Source organism: Nuphar pumila, chromosome 13, assembly GCF_984573655.1.
Source record: "Nuphar pumila chromosome 13, dmNupPumi1.hap1.1, whole genome shotgun sequence".
Lineage (NCBI taxonomy): Eukaryota > Viridiplantae > Streptophyta > Magnoliopsida > Nymphaeales > Nymphaeaceae > Nuphar > Nuphar pumila.
In genome coordinates, this window is record NC_143261.1 from 7,127,336 (window position 1) to 7,149,340 (window position 22,005).

At 40.1% G+C, this 22,005-nt stretch overlaps 1 protein-coding gene across 3 annotated transcripts in view; it reads right to left on the bottom strand.

The window, feature by feature from the left end:
• LOC149817641 (putative transcriptional regulator SLK2) overlaps positions 1–13,994 on the bottom strand; it is a 97,438-nt gene extending 83,444 nt beyond the window's left edge. For 2 of the 3 annotated variants that reach the window (XM_089985159.1, XM_089985161.1), the window contains exons 1-4: positions 13,880–13,994; positions 12,136–13,480; positions 11,786–11,917; positions 11,549–11,597 (exon numbers count right to left, since the gene is read on the bottom strand). In XM_089985159.1, coding sequence (XP_089841285.1) covers positions 11,549–11,597; positions 11,786–11,917; positions 12,136–13,017 — 1,063 coding nt within the window. In that variant the 5' untranslated portion in view covers positions 13,018–13,480; positions 13,880–13,994. The remainder of the gene's footprint in view (positions 1–11,548; positions 11,598–11,785; positions 11,918–12,135; positions 13,481–13,879) is intronic. The other variant, XM_089985160.1, reaches the window with a different exon arrangement.
• Between the last annotated feature and the right edge of the window lie 8,011 nt (positions 13,995–22,005).

Genomic DNA, 22,005 nt, shown 5'->3' on the forward strand with positions numbered 1-22,005 from the left:
GGATCCAACTTATGGATCCATATAGATTGGGGCCGGGTTACGGGTCTCGGGTTCGGACCCGAGCCGCGCCCCATGTTACAGCCCTTTTTAAAGAAAAGGGCAACCCGATAAGGGTTGCCCGATATTTTTAAAACAGAAAAAGGAAAGGGGGGAAGGGGGGGTTACGCAGGGCGTAACCGACCTCCCCCCCCCCCATCTCGGCATGGAGGGGGGCCGATAAAAGGAGGGGAGTTAGGGGTTTTCCCTCCCTCGCCTCTCTCTCCACTCAGTCCCCTATCTCTCTCCCTCGTCTCTCTCTCTGTCTGCGTGCGCATCGGAGGAATAGGGCACGCCGGAAAAAGCTGCGCATCGGAGAAATTATTGAAAATCATGGAACTTGTTTAAAAAAAATCTTAAAACACCCCTTAACCTAACTTACCATTATAAATAATAATGTTAAGAGAGAGGGGGCATCTTTCCCTTATTGGAAAACTCTCTCTCTCTCGCTCCTCCCTTTCTGCTTTCTCTTCTCATTTTCTTCTCTCTTTCTCTCCCTTTTCCTCGTCGGCTGGGAGATTCCTTCTTTTTCATCAGAGGTATTGCATGACGTGTGCTAGCATTAGAAATGCCGCTCTGTTCTCCCCAATCCGTCGGAGGCGGATCGGAGGTGTGCTTATTCTCCCCCTTCTCTTTTATTTTTTTATTTAGCATAGTTTTGCATAGACCAGTTCCTTTTTAATTCGATTATTTTCTGAATACTAGTTAGTTTTTTTATTATTGTTGAAAAGGAAAAACGCTAACTTCGAGCAGACTTGCTAATCAGATCCGCAACAGATCTGACACAACATAACTGCTAGGCCTGATAATGTCTTAATTTTATCGAAAAATCCTTTTTAAAAATACTTTCAAGAAAAGTTGCTTCAGTGTGGATTCTCCAACGAAAGCCACTTTGTTCTTAAGCTTTGGACATGCCGGTTTAATATGACCCGACTCATTGCAAAAGTGGCAAACAATCTTCCTTGATCTTCTATAGTTGTTGTTCTATGTGCCATTTTGCTTCCCACTGTGTAGAGACTTGTAAGTTCTTACATTATTGTCGGACCTAGACACCGCCAACACTTTATCTCCTCCTTTAGCCATACCAAGGCTAGTCTTTTCTTGGCATATTTTGGCTATCGCATCTTCTAGAAGTAGAGGAGACAATCTATAGAGAAGAGATGAAATTAGTTTAAATTTCAAACATAAATCATATAAAAATTGAAAAAATATTCTATTTTCATTTGTTTACGCCTAAGTTCCACATCTTCGATGGCAACCCAGTTAGTCTCTAAAAGTGATAAGTCATCCCATAAAGGGGATAAGGCACTAAAAAAGTCTCAGACACTCATGTTCCCTTGCTTGGTTATTTTAATCTTTTGTTATAAGATCTTTTTGGGTATACATGTCTTTCATGAACAACCATGTATCATTTGTCTTTCTAAATTTGGCAATGTTGGCACATATTTTAATTTCAACATTGTTCATAAACCATGCAAGGATTTTAGCATGGTTACTCTCTCAATCTTATACTTTGGATTGATAATCATAAATACCCTTTGTTTAATCATCTCCTTCAAGAGTTTTTTTCTCCTTTTTCAAGTTTGGTAAGCTTTAGTTGAGGCTCTGGAATAGTCCTCATCACATATCCCCATAGCTTTTTTCCTTTAAGATTATTCTCCGTAGCGGACGCCCACATCATGTAGTTGGTACCATTGAGTTAAATGAAGAGATCTATCTTTGTTTCATGTTTCATTGTGAAGTAGAGTAAAAAAGAGAAATAAAGAGAAAGAGGGATAAAGTGGTTAAGAGCACAACCACCACGATCTTTCACTCGACCATGTAGCGAAACAAGCGAAAAGCAAATACAATATGCACACGCACAAATACAAGTCCTCAAGAGACAATATAAATGACAAGGGCAATAATACAAAGGCACCCAAGTGCAAGCAATGGCTACAAGGAGCCTAACAAGAATACAAAAATAAACAATATAATTTTTATTGAACACCAATATGCTTAGAAAAGCATTGAACACAAGAAGGGGCAAACAACCCATGCTCAAAACAAAAAAGACATAAAAATAACAAAAGTAAAAAGGCAAAATTGTCCCTAAAGAACAGTACCTATTATAATATTAAAAAGACCAAAATGCCCTTAAGAGGCAATACAAATTACAAGACTGCATTATGCCCTCTTTTCTCATTTTGTCCCATAGTTTGAAGTGGTTTATGATAGATATGAATTGTTAGAAGTGTTTAGCATGCTCGATTTAGTAGGAATCGACTGTTGGATCATGTTTTTTCTACGAAAAAATGTATTTTTATGAGCCAGAAAAATTTGATGCCTTCATAGCCATTGATTTTGGATCATCGGAAAAACCTGTATACAGGTCAGATTTCGGTGATCTAAAAGTCGGTCCCCACTAAACAAAAACTATAGATCACACCTATGGTGTTAGATGTGAGAAAAAAAAACAAAAACTATGATTTTTTTAATGGGCCTAACACGGCAAAACAAGCGCATTACTTTCTCTCTCTCACTATATATATATATATATATATATGCCTATTTTAACAGGGCCATCTCAACTCCCCCAAGACACAACACTAGATATCTGAAAGCCCCACATCCAATGTAGTCAAAAGCGTCGACTAGGCGCCTAGTCGGGCTAATCGCTAAGAGACCTAGGAATCGGACATATCCCTAGGTTTTTAAAAAAAAAGGCCTTTTTTCTCGACTAGGCACCGACTAGGCTTTGCCCTAGGGACTAAGCATGAGGGCAAGAATGTCTTTTTTTTTAAACCTTAAAACACAAGGCGAGGGTTTATTCCCCTTTTTCCTATATGCGCTCTGCTCTCTCAATCTCTCGCCCTCTGCTCTCTCGATCTCTCCTCTCTTGCCCTTTGCTCTCTTGATCTCTCTGCTCTCGCTCACTCTTGCAAGCGCAGGCTCGCAACCACAGGCTTGACCGACCTCTGCCATCGTTGTCACGCGTACTGTGATCGCTCTCACGGCACCATCGTCGCCCTCAGCGGCTCAGCCTCAGGTATGCATGCTTCTTTTTCTTTTTCTTTTTCTTTTTCTTTTTCTTTTTCTTTTTCTTTTTCTTTTTCTTTTTCTTCTCTTTGTCTAGTTTTTTCTCTCCCCGACTCTTCTTCACATCGTTCCTCTGCCTCTCATCTTACTCTTAATCACAAGTAATTGAAGGGCTTTGAAATAGTTGTGTGCATGTCCACAGATTAATTGTGACCATATATTTTTCAATAGGTGAACGACCCTTCTCTTAATGACTAGTTGCAATGTTTTTCATAACATGAGAGTTTGATTCATGTGCCGAATCTCATCAACACCTGATTTGCTTGCTAAATCTCATCAGCAAATAAGATCCTTTTGATAGCCTTCAAGAGGGAATTAACATTTTTGGTGTATTTTTTGCTTCGGATGCATGATCAAGCCAACATAGAAGTCACCTGAACAAAACAATAACTGATGGTGAATTTTCTTGCTACGATTGTTGTGTAGGGGGTCGATGTAGCCGGTTTGGTAAACCCACTCACATATAAATCAATATGAAAACAAAAAAAACAAGGCAATAATGGCATTCAAAGACAACCACAATACAACAAAATTCAGATGTAGAGACCTAAATACCCATGCTTGCATAATGCAGTTGTTTTATACATGATAGTATAATATTGACGGAGATATATTAAAATATGCTCAATAGTTATTTGACTTGATAATTGTTTTACATGCCCTGTTTTACACTGTTTCATGTTTATAACTTTATACTATATATGATAACTTGCATGCCATGTTTTATGATAAATCATGTGCCTTGTTTTACTATGCTTGACAATAGCAATATTTTATGCTTCTTGAATTTGTGAATTTGTTGTTGTCTTATTGATTAATTCTATGTTGGATACATGTTTATTGTTAGTTTTAGCACTTTATTTGAAATTATTCGGTATTTGTTGATAGTTGCTTGTTTTGCTTATTCAATTGTTTTTAATATTTGGGCAGGCTTCGTAATGTTGGACATGTTTTTTTTTATCATATACTTATTGGTGATTGATTTTATGTTGCATACATGTTTGTTACTAATTTTAGCAGTTCCTTTGCATTTTATTTTTGTTTTTTTAATTAAGGTACCGACTAGTCCGCCTAGTTCCAACTAGTCTTTTTAGGGGTCCACTGTAAAGCCCGTTAAAAAAAATGTGTCGGACACGTGCCGATGTCGGTCTGCGGTAGCGGACCCGGATCGGATCTGGGCCCGACCCCGACCAGGCTTATCAAAGGATCGAGAGCCTGCGTCTTTTAAAGGCGTAGGCTGTGAGGCGAGGGGCAAAACCCTTGCCCCTTCTCTCTCTCCTCTCGGTCTCCTCCCCTTCCTCTGCGGCCACCGACAACCAAAGTTGTCGGCGACCTTCACCCGCAGCAACCCTCACCGAAATTCCGGTGAGCCCCCCCTATCACCGCCTTTCTCCTCCCCCGTGTTTTCTCTGCTAGCCTTGTCGACCCTCCTTCCGCCGACACCATCACCAGACGTCTACCAACACCCCCTTCTCTCTCCTCTTCGACTCTTGTCTTCCTCTTCCGTGCGGCTGTCGGCGACCCTCCGCCTTCGCCATCTCTTCTCTCGTCCAGCCTATAACTCGCCGAAACCACCGTCGGTGTAACCCCTTCTTCGGCAACCCGACGTCAACAGCTGCAGGCGACAGCACCACCGCTGCTCTCCTCCCTTCTGCTCGTGTTTCGACACCCCTCGTCGGCGATACTCTCGGTCACCCGCTGCTTGCCGAAGGCTACCTGATGACTGGTTCCCTGGCAAACCCCTGACGGCCCCGTTACCCTCTCCCTCGTGCCTCTTCGGTTCGTCAGAGGAGCCCCCGACATCGGAGCTCCCTCTGCTCGTCGAAGCCTGACGTCGGTGACCCCGAGAGCATCCTCTCCTTCCTTCGTCCCTTTTCGCCCATCGAAAGAGGTCCCGATGTCTCCGCCATCACCTTCGCCTGTGTCGTCCCTCGACTCTCCCGTCGTCGCGGTCTTCCCAGTTAACACTCCCCCCCCCCCCCTTTCCATTTGTTGGCGGTGGACCAGAGCCACCAATGTGGGTGGCTCTGGGTCTACCAAAAGGGAGGTGTCGAGCACCCCTCCTCGTTGTCTTCTTCTCTCTTCTTCGTCTGCCTCAACCCTCCTGTTCCCGGGTCGGTGGACCAGAGCCACCATCATGGTGATGGTGGCTCTGGGTCTGCCAAGGAGGGAGGTGTTGAGCACCTCCCCTCGTTCTCCCCCCCTCCCCCCTCTTCTCTCGTTAGGCCGTCGGCCTCCGACCGCAGGCGACGCCGACCGGGTACTCAACCCCGGTTGGTCATCTCCCCCTTTCCCTTCTGGCAGGCGGCAGGGTTGTTGCCTGCGTCGCCTCCTTTGTCTGGCAGAGGGCTCCCGAGTGGCCCTTATGCCTTGGTCGACAGGGTGGCAAGGGCCCCCTGCCTGCCTCTTGTTCAGGTAGGTCGGCAGGGGTCGAGCCCCTGCCACCTCCCTTTTTCTTGTTCTCGGTAGGTTGGCAAGGGTCGAGCCCCTGCCACCTCCCTGTGTTCGAAGGGGTCGGCAGGGGCCAGCCCCTGCTGTCTTCTTGTGTTCCGGTCGATCGACAGGGGCTGAGCCCCAGCCACCACCTTGGGCTTTTCGAGTGAGTCGACAGGGTCAGGTCGAGCCCTGTCGCCTCCCTGTTTGTCTGGGTAGGTTGGCAGGGACTAAGCCCCTGCCACCTCCTCGATCATCCGTGGAGTATTAGGGGCTCAGCCCTGTCGCACTTTCTGTTGAGCCAGCGGGGGTCAAGCCCTGCCGACTTAGACCCCCTCCATGTCGTCTTTTGTGTTGCTTGTGTTGCGAGGGAGGGGTTCGGCCTCGTCCCTGTTTCGGCACCTGTTCCCTCTGTTGCAGGGGAGGGGTTGAGCCCCACCCTGCGTTCAGGTTGGCGGGGAGTGGTCGAGCCCTCCCCGTTCCCCTCTTCTCTCTCTCTGCTTTTGTTGGGCAGACAAGGGCCCGACCCCTGTTTCTGCTCCTTTCCAGCAGGCAGGGGGCAGCGCCCCTGCCTTTGTGCTCTTCCGCAGGGCTGGCAGGGGGGCGAACCCCCTACCCCTCTCTGTTGTTCGGGCATGCAGTGAGCAAGGCTCCCTGCCTCTGCCCCTACCTGCCGCCTTCTGCCAACAAGGCCTTGGCAGGAGGGCCTTTGTTGTTTCAGCAGACAGGGAGCCGAGGGCTCCCTGCCTTTGTTGCTCTTTTGCGAGGAGTTGAGCTCCCTGTCTAGCTTTGTATCGGGGTCCGGTTCGGCGACCATTACGGGTCTCACCGGACCCGCCTGTTTTTTTTATCATGCCATTCTAACGCTTTTACGCTCGCAGGGTGCACGACGGAGCTGGCTCACTCTTTGTAGCTTGAGCCCATGCTTACCTACGTCGCAGGCGTACAAGGACCCGCAACCCCTCAAGGTAGGAGAATGTTGTGTAAAAAGACAATGAACGAACGAATGCTGAAATAAGAAAAGATAATTAAAAATGGAAAGAAAGAGACAATTATACATGTATATATATAAAAATATATACGATGTCTTTTAACTCAAGGACACGGTTTCGTGATGCGTGTCCTATTTACTTTCCTGCACTTTACTTTGTGTTGTTGTCGCGCTTTATGTGCCGAGGCTTTTAATTCTTGTCCTTACATTTGATGTCTTTTAATTCAAGGACGTGGTTTCGTGATCCTTGTCCTTTTTACTTTTCTGTCACCCCGCGCTTTATGCTCCATGGATTTTACTTTCTGCACTTTCCTTTTTGCTGCCCCGCACTTTATGCGCCATGACGTTTACGTTTTGCCTCTTAATTTTTGCACTTTTCTTTATGTTGCCCCGCGCTTTATGTGCCAAGGCTTTTCTTTCTGTCCTTTCTGGTTTTTACACTGTTAATACTTTTCAGCCTTGCATATTTACTTGCTTATGTGTTGGCTTGGCCGAGGTGCGGTTTCATACCTCGTGCATATGCATTTACTCGCTTGCACGGTTGTTTGGCCGAGGTGCAGTTTCGCACCTCGTGTACTATTTTGCGTATTACTTGCTCATACGTTAGTCGAGGTATGGTTTTTGTACCTCGTCCATTGCCGTGAGTATTCACGTACTTGCTTGGTTGATTAGCCAAGGTACGATTTTGTACCTTGTGCATTGCCTTATGTATCTATTTGTTGGCTTATATGGTTGTTTAGCTGAGGTATGATTTCGTACCTTGTGTATTTGCTTGCGAGGTTTCTGCGCTCAACCCACAGTGTTGCACTTTGAGGATCGATCGCACTTGTTTGTCGCACTGTAACGTGCACGGGCTTGCTCTTTGTTACCTTGCACTCACTGAGTGCAACTTTTAGGGTATTTTCTTTTTCGTTCATTTGGATTAAAAAGACACAATGCACACTTATGCACCTTGGTTCTCCAAAAAAGATGACTTTTAAGCACAAACCTATTTTTGAAATGGTTCATCAAGAGAGAGGATGGATGGTACAAAACTCTGATGGATAGGCTATTAATGGTTATTTCAGGCAAATGGCTCGGTTTTCCCAGTCATCAGAGTTAGGGGAAATGCTAAAAAGATAGCCTTCAGGCCACTTCTGCAGAAGTTTGGATGCATCCACAGGCCACGAATGCCTTTGGGGATTTACTCTCTTGGTCACTGGCCGTCCCCTTAGGAGCAGACTCAGTCAATCATTCGGAGTATCATAAAATACATAGCATAATAAACCCTCGGATCGATCTCGACTGTTTCTACGTTTCTTGCCTTATGCGTACCTACAACGGCCAGCTAATAATCAGAACAAAATGTAACCTACTCACATTATTATGAGATGTGTGTGTTGTGACGTGAATTGCTTGTTTACTTTGTAGTACAGTACACTACTCATTGAGCTATACATGTCTGTTGTGGTGTTTCGCTAGTTCTTTGCTAGTAATAACTAGCTGCTCGTATTAGTTAAATGTTTATGATAATAGCATTACGCTAGTTGCAATATATTAGCATGTGACTTGCTTTACTACTTGGTGGAACTATTCGTGTTTGCTGTAATGTAGCACTTGTTGACTTAAACATCTTATAATTGATGTGATTGCTTACAGCTCGTAATCTACGAACTGTCTACAACTAGAATCGATGTAGTTGCTTGTCTTATAAGTTGTTTACATTTTGTGGTTAATATATAACTGTTGTCGTGTGATTGCTTATCACGTGTAGCTTATAAACTACTTGTTATGCAATGGCTTGCACCTTATGATTAATATAGTTACTTGTCAGTGAACTGAAGAATTCAGTGGTAATTACATCCATTGATAATTGCATGCATTGTGAGCTTTGTTATGAATGCTTACCTTATTCAGTTATTTTGCTTACTATGCTTGACTGCTTGGTGGAGTTAGTTACTCTCTACCTATAGAGTTAGTCGGACTGCTATAGTTGCTTATTTGGCTTGTTTAGCACTTTGGTCCTTACTGCTCTCATATTTAGCTATTTGCTTTACTGGAGTTTTGTTTGTCATACTCGACAGCATATATGGTTAGCTCTATTTTGTTTTTCCTGTTTTGTTTAATAATTATCTTGCTTATTACAGTCTTTGTTTCTTATTGTTTTTTGCACTCCTACTAGTTTTTCGCGAAACTGACCCATTTCATGGGCATATGATGAACAGGAGGATACAGCTTGCGATGGCACGATGACGTGATAAGATCAAGATGAGGCTATTTTCCTGACGTTTCGCTCCTGAGAACATTTTGGTAATAAGAGTATCTTTGAATGTCTCTTTTTGATTAAATTGTTTTATAAAACATTTTTTACTTGTTTCAATAAATATAATGAGTTGCAAATCAGTTGTAAATTCCTAATTATTGAAACTGCATTTTGAAATCATTTGTTTTCAATAGTTGTACGTAATTTGAAAAGAAAAGTTTGCGCTGTAATGCACCCAAGGTCCAGGGACTTGCTATTTCAAACATGATTTTTCGACTTCTGTTTCAAACTCTGATAAATGATTGATTTCAATGCTTTCAACCATTTTCATAAAAGGTTTAAAGTCCAAGATTTTTGAGGCGTTACATCCACCGCCTGGCGCTTTTAACTACATAGCCCACATCATCAGATTTTTCATGGTTGGGACTGCATTAAGAGTAACAGCCACATAAAAGATGCCACAAACGGATTTTGTCCCAGTCTGCACAAGGTGTTGTCCAGGAAGGTATGCACCATTGGTTCTATTAAAGATAGATGGCATGACTTTACCAAGAAGACTCTTGGAACCGCACATTTAGAAGTTATTCTACCCTGTTCTCCCTCTATCGACTGAAATTCCATTAGGGGAGTCCATTATTTAGATTTTGTCGTTGTTGGTTGCATCCTAACTTCACATCCCACACTCCCCTTTCTAGCCAGCGCTCAGAAACTGAAGAAGTCTTAAGGCCCAGACTGAACACCCTTGGAGAACTTTTTCCTGATTCCTAAAGGCCTATGACCTATCCAAGTATCTTATGAAAAGCTGATGAATCTACCATTTCCAACATACCACCATTGCATATTCTCGTGACAGCATTCACATAAGAAACCTGGATATTAGAAAGGTAAAATATATGATATTATAGTATTCTGCCTGGTCAGGAACTATCCTGCATATCAAAGCTAGCAGTAGGATTTTCACAAGCCAATGTAATCATTTTTCAAGCTCATTGGCCACTGATTTCCATAAAGTCTACCAGCCAGAGTGCAAAAGTTCATTCAAACAGACATTTTAGTTTTAGGCAGAGCTAGGATTTGCACAAAAATGGGGATCCTAGGTACTTAAGGATGGCCCTCTAGAAACTTCAGGCCTAAACTGATGTTCTGAAGGGCCCTTTCTTTCTCTATTTTCTGGTAATGATCTTTCACACTAATGACCAAGAAGGAGATACAAAAATAATTAGACAGAGTCACCCCATTAAAGGCAAGAAGATATAAAACCTGCCCAGACATTTCAACATAAAGTGTGATCATTATTAAACAGTGAGATTTAGTCTTATATCATAGGCACAAAGGCAAATAAGTCAACAAAGAATGGTTACACTACATATTACATCCTATAGTCTTCTCCCATGAAGCGCATAAGCACAATTCAAGGTGGGTTTTGGCCAGGTTTATGTGCAGACTTGTGGATACCTGCAGCGCAGACCAAGCACAGAATTATTTCCTTTTTTAATAAGAATTTCCCAGCACTATATGGGAAGGCCAAAGTTAAGGTCAAACCGTCAAAGCCTAACCAACCAGCCCCAACAACCTAACAGGCCAGGCAAGATGGACTTGAACATGGTCTTTTCCCCAAGAATATCAGGTTCTTGCAGGTCCAAGCCAAGCCCGGACTCAACATGATGTGAATCACCTAATAACAATGCCGCTCAAAAAGGGAGAGAAAAATAGCCAGTGGAAAAGGGGTGCCAGAAAATGGGGAAGCACCCCTTTACAGTGGAAATGAGCATGCCAATCTCAATCTTCTATTGTAGATGCAGTAATCATAATTAAATAAAAGAACTAAAAAGATTCTAGTAGTAATTACATATATTCACCCAGCAATAGATGGTCAAGCCCTAAGTTGCTCAGAGAAAAATCCGTAGACAATTCCCATGGCTTTCTTGTGGATCCAATTTGAACTTCAAAACAATAAATTACACAATTCAAGTAGAACATCATTTAGGTACAAGTCATCTAAAACATGTAAACACAAACACTAACATTGCCCTTGCATCAGCAAGAATATTTCTCCCAAGGACTTAAAAAAGAAATTGGCTTCTCCAGAAAATGTCAGCATTTCTTTAAATAAAAAAATAAAAACTGAACCTTTTCAGAATGATAATATCACACTAATATCATGATAAATATATTAGTCATGTTTTCAATTTATTGTGATCCGTCTGCCATTTTCCATTTCTGGAAAAAAAACTGAAAATAAATTGGAAAATATCAAAAACATTTGGTGACTATGCATCTGAGTAAAAATGGCATATAAATTAGATGATGACAAATAACCAAGGATAGAAGAAAAAAAACAACAGCAAAAACAGATAATGAAAGTACAGTTGCCATCCAGAAGGTCCAGAACAACATGCTCTAACCCACAACAGAAATGCTGAAAAGAAAATACAACAAAGAAACATACCAAGAAACAACAAACAGTTTCTCGGCACTATGAAGTTCAGAAGCTACAAGCACATTTTCCGAGTGTTAAGAGCTTTAGAATAACAGCAACGCCAGCTTCATAAGAAAATATCATGTTGTAGACAAGCAAAAAGCGAAAGATTTAATGTTAGGTTAGGTGTGTACAAACTAGGCACCATTTCAACTTTCAAGCAGAAGACAATTTTACATTTTAAATTTTAAGCAAGTACATAAAAGTAACATTTTCCTGACAAAAGCGAAAAGGAATTGAAGGCCACATGTCATCATCATAGATAACATTACTGCTTAAATGTACTAACCAAATCCCCTCCCCGATTTAGAACCACAAATTTCACACTGCCACACTTCCTGCCAAAGAATAGCAAAGAATATCATTCTCAGAAAATCCAGAAAGCAGGCTCTAGGTTAAGGCATTTTAGGAAGAATTTCTAACCTTCAAAAGCATTAACAGCTTAAATGCATATCTGAACTTTCAACTAAGGTGCAAATGCAGTGTATTATAAAGAGGCCAAAGATGTCATAAGCAAAAAACTCACCATAGCCGATTGTGGAAACATGCCAAGGTTACTATGTCCCGCATTATGATATGATGATAAGCACCACCTTTTCTTAGCCCGAGGCGCAAAATATTCAGCCACAAATTTTCTCCAGTAAAGAATACTATTGTCCTGAACAAGGTAAGAAATCCATTAGAAATGATGCAGCTATCTACAAACACTAATGCTCGAACTTGAATGGACAAAAACCAATGGACAACACTCATAGAGGAAGTCTAGATAGTATGATTTCGGAGAAGGCAAAAGCTGCTTGACAAATACAGTTGTAGACAGAGATAAATATACTCTTATTGTCTCTCATGGGAAAGTCTGTCTTTGAAACAACTCACAGCTGGCCGTTGGCGCTGATGAATTATGTACTGCATAAGGCGGCGAGAACAAGCCCCACTTTCATAGGGTCTCTTCATAGCAGAAGTTGGCTGCAAATTCTGTTGTAAATGATAGCAAAGCTGCAGCTGCTGCTGTTGATGCTGTATATGGGTCCGCTGCATTGGTGACATAGGCTGCAACAACTGCTGCTGCTGCAACTGATGCCGCTGCAAAAGCCTCTCCTGCTGAAGCATTACTTGTAACTGGGGGCTAATGCCATGTAACTGAAGGGAATCTTGCTGTTGGAGATGAGCCGCCAGCCCCGAATCTGATCTTTGCAGCAGCAGCTGCATGACATGTTGTTGTAACAGATCATCTTGTCTGGAATCAAGCCTACAGCTCTGCATTTGGTTGTGCTGAATGAGCATATTTTTTTGGTCCTGATTAAAATTTTCAAACGCCTGGCCAGTAAGCTGCTGAATGGTTTGTTGATTAATATAAGGTGTTTGCTGGTTTCCTGGTTGAGAACCTGCTGCCAGGACCTGACCAGTTTGCAAAAAAGACTGCTGCTGAGGGGATTGCTGTATCGATAATTGCGATGTAGCAGATGAAGCACCTTGTTGCTGCATCTGTTGAGAATTCTGATCCTGAATCCTAGTCAAAGAAGATCCGCTCTGCTGAACAATTGAAGATCCCTCCATGATGGAAGAGCCGGATATGCTTACGTTACCGGATGAAAATGACATGGGTGATGCAGGAAGCCGCATGTACGAGTCCGCATTGATTCTGGCGCTTCTCTGCAGATAGGCACCACTAGAGAGAGAGGAATTGGCATCGGTGACCAACGAGCTTGCCCCAACGCTTGGTCCAGAGTTCCCCCCACTGTTCAAGACACGGTTCATGTCGCCCACTCCCGGTCCTGGATTCCCCCTTCCAGAGCCAGGAATCAACACAGGCGAGTTCCCAGAACTAGGGTTCAGTTGGGAGTTCGCGGCGCACTGGGCCTGGCCGTCTCCTTGGAAAAATATGCTGGAAGCAGATGAAGGTACGAAGCTATCCAATGCCAGCTCCCACTTCTTCTTCAACCCCAGAAAAAAAGATTCAAGCTTTCGACTGAAAATCCTTCTATGTGATCATCCAGCAAAAACCCTTTAGTGCTACAAGAAAACCCGTATTTCCCCCGGCTCTGAGCTTCCGGTATCTTCAAAAAAACCGACGCAAACCCCTAGCTCAACAAAAATCTTCTGTAACGAAACTCGATCGTTCTCACCCTGCTGCTCTGCGCACGTACAACCACTCCCAACTCAGAAAGACCTCACCACCCAAACTGCCTCAGCAAGAAAGAAATGCAGAGAAAGTCACACACTGGAACAAAAACACTGTTAATAAAAACCCTAACGATGATCAGGGAATACCTAAACCAAAAAACAAAAACTCCAAACTCCACTACCTCAACAAAAACCTTAAAAAGAACAAAGCTCGATAGAAATTCGATCGAGCCGCGCGATCAGATCCCGAATTTCAAAATGAGAACCATAAAAACGAATTCCCCACTCAACAAACGCCTTTTCTAGACAACCCAAAAGCTAAAAATTTGAAAATATATATATATATATATATATATATATATATATATATATATATATATATATATATATATATATATATATACACCTGCAATTGTTCAATTCCCATCCAACAAAAACAAATCTCAAAAAAATAAGAAAGAAAAGAGAGAGAGAGAGAGAGAGATTTGATCATTACCTCAATTCTTAGCGTCGAGAAGGAACAAAAATTTAAAAAAAATAAATTCCTTTTTTTCTTCTCACCGCCACCGCCCAAACGAAAAGACGCCTGTGATTTCTATATGGTGGGAAGCGTCGCGGGAATTCCAGTGACTGGCAAAAACTGTCGATAGCCCGCCTTGGACGGGCTATAGCTGGTAGCCGAAAATAGCGTGCGGGACAAAGGACGAAGCCATGTGTGAGAGACGGTGTAGATAGCGCCAAGTTTCTTTTCCTCATTGGATCGTTTTTTATAACTACAGTGCTGTTTCTACTGAGATGATGACGTGTCGGTTAACTTTCCATAATCAGACTCTAGTCGAGATGGAACGGGAGGACGTAAGAGGGAGAGAATGTGGAGTTCTCGGTTTTACCCTTATCAAATGTCGATCATGACATCCATGTCCTTGTTCTGGACTTGGATTATGGGCAATGGATTGGACCCCATTGGCTATCTTGCTTGGCCTGTCCGGATGGCTCGGTTGAGGTTTCGATAATTGGTCCAAGGCTCTGTTTGGGAGCTGGTAGTCTGAGGTAGCTGGGGTGGGAAGTATGAAATTGACAAATTCTGTAGATTTGGTAGTTTTGACTACCTGTTTGGAAGCACCATCAAAATTCTGGCAAGTACTTCTTATTAAATCCATTTGAAAGTTATTTGGAAAGATATAGTGATTTCATTGTTGGAAAAGTAATACAAATGGAAAAATCCCTACAGTTTCTCTTTGGAATTGTTTTTTTTAAGTATATTTTTGATAAAAAAACATTCCTCGGTTGAGGTGGAGGAAAGTTTCCTAACAAGATAAAATGGTGAGATTCACTCTCCAACACCCATCTCACCACCACCAAAAACCGAATATCTCACCGTTACCACCACCATCACCCACAATGATTTTTCACAAGCACGATTGCCACCATCCATCTCAACACCACCTACCTCATAGAAAACCGCCCTCTCCACCATCAATCAACATCACCCATCACTATCCATCATTACCCACATCCCAAAAAAATGGTATCAGAGAAGCTTCACCACCACCACCTCACGAAGATTTTTACCATCATCCATCTTACCACTACCATGACTTACCTCTCAGAAAAAATGTGCAGGAGAAGCTCCACTACTACCCCCTCCTCTATTTCATATTCTCAAGATTTTTCATTTTATTTTTTTCATGCTACCCAAACAAGTAAAAAAAATTCATTTTAAAAAAATTATCATATCAAAACTTCTCATAGGTAAAAAAAATATTTCATAAGGTAGCAGCAGCTTCCAAACACATGAAAATATTGTATTTGCGTCTGATTGTCTTTCTCTTCTTTTTCATGACAAATTTTATTAACAGACTTGCTGAAAATTAAGAAAATAACTATGTCCAACTTGATTCTAATACAAACTAATTGTATCTAAGTATAATTTTTTATTATAGCGACCTAAACAAATATAAACTTACTTTCACGAAATCCATATTGGTCTTACATACAATTAAGATTCAACATGGATCAAATTCAATTAGCTTGACTTTGGATCTAAATTTTTTTAACATCTGTGCTTTTTCGATCCATCTTTTGTACTAGCTACAGTTATTTAAGATCCAATATGGGTTTGAAAGCAGTAATGGGTCAGGCTCTGTTGAACCTACGATCCAGATCCAATATATTTTCCCAAAATCTGACATTTTTCTCGCATATTGATTTCAAAATAAGACGCATGTAAAACCCATGAATTTTAAGGAATTTTCAATGAAATAAAAATGTGTGTTTGTGTGAAATAATATGGTTTATGTCATATTCAATGCAATTTCAATGCTTACGGGTTAGTTAGAGTGAACCTAGTAACGATTACTAGAAATGGGACTTGGATCTGGACTTTAGTGAGATCTGAAGATTCGACCCAGTTTGTGAGGCCAAATGGGGAAATCCGATAGTTCCAAGATAATAGAATGGGATTCAAAGCACATCAAACGTAAAAGAGTGCAATGTTGAAACAAACGGGAGAAAAACCCACGTAGAAACGGGAGAGATCCAAAAATAAGGAAAACGTTCAACAAAAACATAAAGGAAATTTCCTTGCAAAAGTAAACAATAAGTGATGGTGTGGAATTATGGTAAGACTCATAGCTGTGGGGTGCCTCAACCCCAATTCAAAACCCACGGTGCACCTACGTAGAAGGGCCACGTTGGGAATGGTAAAAACGTGGGATGTTAGCCAAGCCTAAAATTTTGACTTTTTTCACCTAACTTTACCAAGGATTGAGGAGAATCCCATGTGACATGGGAGAGGGGTACTACTAAAGCAACAAATAAAGGTAGTTTGAGAGACCTTTGCTAAAGGAAGGAGGGGTAGATTTTGGTAATGCTAAGCAACCACCCAAAAAGGGGTCGTGGGATATGGTTGAAGTGGGATTTGAAGGTTTGAAAACTCCCCTAAGGAGGGGGGTTAAATGAGGGATTTTAGGTGGGAAGTTACATTGGACCTCTCTCTCTCTCTCTCTCTCTCTCTCTCTCTCTCTCTCTCTCTCTCTCTCTCTCTCTATATATATATATATATATATATATATATATATATATATAGTTGAACCGTGGAAGTCATCTTCATCTTCTTCGTGACCAAGTGTGCTACAACGTGAGAAGAAGAAACACAAGAGACGTCATTAATGCTGGTAAAAGCTTCAAAAAAAAATGTAAGGGCATACTCTTTCTATGCGTGTGTGTAGTGCCATGGGGCACCTATACGTGTTAGACTAACTGGATGTATGTGCAATAATCTGTACATATAAATTCTTATAACCGGTTCTACATATGTATAATGATGTATAACAATTTCTGTTAAGGTCATTCTATTACTTTCTTGTATATCCCTTGTAGCTAATCTCATTAGGTTCTGAAAAAGTTCCTTCTTATTTTAAGTGGAATTGACTGCAAGTTTTGGTTTGTTCTCATTTTATTTTTGCCTCATAGATTGCACACATTATTGCTATAGAGGATCTTCTATTCCTCTCCTATTATTTATAAATTAATTATGGTGGTTAAACATAATAATGTTGCATTTTTACTAGGTACATAGACTGAAGTTTTATGCATTTGAACTTTTATGGGATCCTGGTTCAGATATTTTATTGAAAAAAAGCATGAGAATTGGAGTTAGTTCTTTACAATGTCTGCCACAATGATAAAAAGTTAGAATGTTGTTGAAAATGAGATTATATGAGGAATAAATCCATTTGCAACAGGACAACCGCACTTATAATCTCAGTTAATTCAAAGAACATTATAGTCTCTCATTAAATTCAGAATTCAGTGTTTATAATACTAATCGTGCCATTTTTGTTTTGTATGGCTGAAGTCTCAACCATCAAGGGTTTGTTGCTTCAGTAATATGTTTTAAACTTGAAATTGTATAGCAGAAAGTCCAGAATACGCAGAAGGCTTAGGAATAGCATTTGGCATTTGTAGTTTTTTTTTATGGCCAGGACATGGATTGTGCAAATGGTTCATGTATTGTCTGCTAGGAGAGACGGTTTCCTAAAGTTCAGTAAAACAATGTTGCATCATCATATAAGTCTAGGGCTTCTAAATAGACGTCATAAAGTTTTTAGCAGACCCTGCTTTCAGGCAAGGAACTAAGACCAATGACACTATTCTCGACCCAAAAACCAGTATAGTAATCAACATTAGCAGATTGAGTTATATGACTACCTTGCATAATGTATTCATGTTTTACATGTTTCAGCAGTAAAGTACTTATCCTATTTACTCATCTTTGATTAAATCAAGAGGAAAACCAAATTTGATTTTAGTGAAAAAGATGCAAATGACGAAAAGGCACAAATGAGAAATATGAGTACATTTTTCTTATGTGAATGATCATAAGAGATTAAGCTTTCATAATGTATATACTATAATTTCTAGAAAGGAGGACTTATAAAATTTGTAGTACTAATGTCATCTTCTTCATCCATCATGGCCATTTCTTATGTTCTTTTTATATTAGATTTAGCCTTAAGATTTGTATTTCATGAGACTTAAAATTTGAAAGCTTGCCAAGTAGTTGAATGGTACACCTAAGGATACTCAATGATTCTAGTGTGAATAACCGCCTAAGATATTAGGTTGCTCTATTATGATCATAACCATGTACACGTGAAGACCATGTGAGACATGTTTGTCATGGTTTGGAATGTTGATTTTTTTTTGTGTCATAATATCAACTGAAAAAAAAATGTGTAGGTAGATGTGCTTATTATTTATAGACATCACGAGAAATTTTTGTATATATGTTTTTCTTAATGTTATGATCCATGAAGTTGGTGTTTAGACATGAATCGATGAGTGATGATTAGTGACAAAAAAGAAGAAGAAATGAAACAATGTTTGAATCTAACGTTTAGGAAAGGCTCATATGCATTTTATTTTATTTTGAAATAGTACTTGTGCTTCTTTGTGACACTGTACACAGCTATATGCTATTTTGTTTAGGCATATAGGAATTAAAATCATGTGTTAGATGTTATATATGAAGATAATATTCTCATATTGTAAATTGGTGCTTTCCCTTCTCCATATAGGTACTTGTGAGTTTATTTGCATATTAATATAAAGTTGAAAATGGTTTTGCATGCACCTATACACTTAAATGGGTTTTCAGCATGTGAATAACCTGATTGCATGATGTGTTAGTTGGTAGATCTTGCGATTGTGCCGATAAGCCTACACGATCTGCATGCACATCATTGAATCAGTCAAAATAAATAAATAAATTTCAGATTTCAAGTAGTTGCAGCAAGTGCGACTCCACTGTGAACAAAAATCTATCATGGAATTCATAATAGTCGTATTACAATACATGTGAACCTACAACTGTCATTGAATTGATATAACTATCATGAAGTAGCATATGCAAATTCTCGTAGTATCATATAGAAGCACTTATAAAGAGTCATATGTCATAAGGGTGTACGAATAACGGGGTACGAAAGTGTACACCCTTACCTAGAGAGAAAATAAAAATACGTAATATCAAGCATATATACATATATATATATATATATATATATATATATTACAGATAAAAATATATTTATATAGGTCCCAACGGCCATTGCCAAGTTATCACAAACAGTGATTGTTAATTTGTCACACATGATTGAATATTCATACATATCAAGAATTCATGAGCTTGACTATGACACAGAGAAATGTGAAAAATATGATGGTATAGAGTATCATTTCCTGCGCTCAGTACAAATCTACTATCTAAATTTATGATTGTCCGTCTGCAAATCTACTATAAACCTGAAGCTGCCATAAGATTTTCTTATGAAATATGTGTTACATCTGGGATTCACTAAAATACACATGCTCAGAATGGGTTTAAGAATTTATAGTATGTACCTATATTAACTATGATAAAAGCACATTGTAGTACACATGTTTAGATAGCATGATAAATTTAATATATGCTTATAAAAAAGGAAAAAGAAAAATTTTGCAACGATCACAACATGACACTGAGCACATTCATATGGATATTATGCTCCTTACTCAAACGGGGTAGTCTGACCCCTTCTGAATTAATATTTTCAGAAAATAAAGAAAGGTGAGCAATTGCGGTCGTCGCAGCGGACAGTGCCATGTGATCATATATTCTTCGGATGTCCTAAGGAATATGACTTGTAATAAATCATTAAGTTGCAATTTAAAGCATGTAGTATTTCAATGCAAGAGTTTATTTTAGTTAATGCCTTGAGTCTGTGCTATTACTTGTAACCCGCCCAAATAAATTGACTAAGGATTTAATAAAGCTTTTTAGTTGTTGTTTAGAAAAAAAATTTATTTCAAAATTTTTAAGTTAATTATTTGGGGTGTTACAACGCAAATCTGCTAGAAATTTGCTTTTGTTTTTCTAAGAGTGGACACCAGACCAGCCCAGGTTAGCTCGACTTGAGGGCCTACCCTGCCAAAAGCCCGATCCGTCCCTTGTTAGGTTTAAGCTCAGCCTAGGATTTATTGGACTGGGTTCGAGACAAGTCAAATCCAACCCTTTGAAAAACTCAGTTGTGATGGTGTTGGGCCAAGCCAAACTCCATTGACACATTACTTTACCTTCCCTGGAACTAAATATATTTATTATAATCAGGTTGGGTTAGTCTCCCACGTCCATTGAACTTTGGACTACTGTGGCAGCCCAAACTTGGCCCATCTGATATGAGGTACCTGATAGGGATGGGAACAGGCGGGATCCAGTATGCCACTTTTATGATTTTGGGCTGTTTTGACTCTATCTGAATCGGTCTTTTCTATATATAGCTGATCCGGATCTGATCCGTTTACATCCCCAGTACCTGACCCAACCCGATGCCTACTTCTACCTTCTTTTTGCCTTGTTTCAAGTGTCTGAAGTTATAATCAACCGGGGCTCCGCTCATCTGACAGGAGCAGTTAGTGCATGTTTCCGTGTAATGGGACATTGCAAGTTCAAAACCCATTGTATACAGGCAATTGAATAACTGTTGTAACAAGGGGGCACCTTAATTCCCCCAACTTATGGAAAAAAAGTTTTATAAGTAACTAGATTAAATGTCAGACTTTGAGATAATAATAGAAAAAAGAAATCTGTCAATTCTTGACAAACTAGAGGCCATCTCAACAGACATGAAAATGTAGTAAGGAATGCAAACTAACTTATGCCTGCATTAGGGAGTAAGTCTGAATTGCTTGTTTCTAAAACGACAAGCCTAGTTTATTTTTTTAATTCAAATTCATGCTAACAAATGTTATCATTCAAAGTTGTGCCTCTTTGTTTTGGATATACTATCCAAGAATTACCCTTTCAATGGGAGGTTTATATCAAAGAAGCAAGCAATCACCTTTCAATTGAAAAAAATACTATGTTACATGTGGTGATCACCTCTCAATTGAAGAAAATAGTATGTTACAAGTGTCGAATTTAGGCAAGAAACTATTAAAAAGGGGAAAACCCATTTTTTCTAATCTCTTGAAATCATGATTACAAGAACACACGTACTATTCCTTCCAAAGGAGGTAAAACGCCATAATCATTGGTACTTTTTAAGGGGATGTGTGTTTTACCTGAAGTGTTTGTTTCATGCCCTTTTTTATGAAAGAAGCTCACTTTCATAGGAAATAGTGTTTCTTTCCTACAAAAGGTGAGACAAACATGTTTATAAGAAATATAGGTGGGACTCACATACTAAATGCAAAAAAACAGCTTTCCTGTCAAAATAGGTTCATAACTCCCCTCCCTGGGGATGCACTTTCCTTCCAAAGTCCCTCTTTCAAAGGAAAGAGGCTTCCCTTGAGCGAGAGTGTAACAAACGCCCCTTAAGGGCCCCTACTTTATAGGGCTTTTCATTGAAAAATGCAGTCTTGGTAGTGAAGTTTGAACTTTTTCTTGCCACTAGTGAAACAAGTGCCAAAATAATGGAGAGAGAAAAGTCCAAGCTGGCAAATATGGTCAAGTTAATCCATACCTTCCCCCATGTGAAAGGATTTTCCATGGGAAAGTGATGATCGCAAGTTTTAAAAAATCCGCGCTCTCTCCTATGGAAGGGCTTCCCTTCCATGAGAGTGAAACAAACGGCCCTTGAGCATTAGACAACAAGAACTTGAAAAATGTCCAACGAACCACAGATCCACCCACATCTGGTCATTTTGTAAATGTCAAAAAACTATGAAGTGCCACAATTTTCAACAAGCCAATGCTCTATCGCCTCTTAAGTTTTGTGTGTGCGTCATCACAGACAGTGCATCAAAGGGTTGGACATCTGACCCATTGGGATAAGAAAAATCCCAACAAAATATGAGAGAGAGAGAGAGGGGTCAATTGTCATGGTCATTTGAAAATGGTTGTCATGAAAGATGAATAATTGAGCAAACCTATGCAATAAAAAAGAAATAAAATGGAAGGAATTGGATTATGAAGGTGGAGATCAAAAGAAGTTGAATAACACAAAAACCTGAATATGCCTATAACACAATTTTCTTTTTTACAAAATATAATAGTGTATAATAATATATCAAAGGCATGCAAAGGGAGCTGTGCATGCACGAATTAAATTGTGGTTGCGAGGAGGCTTGACAAATAAC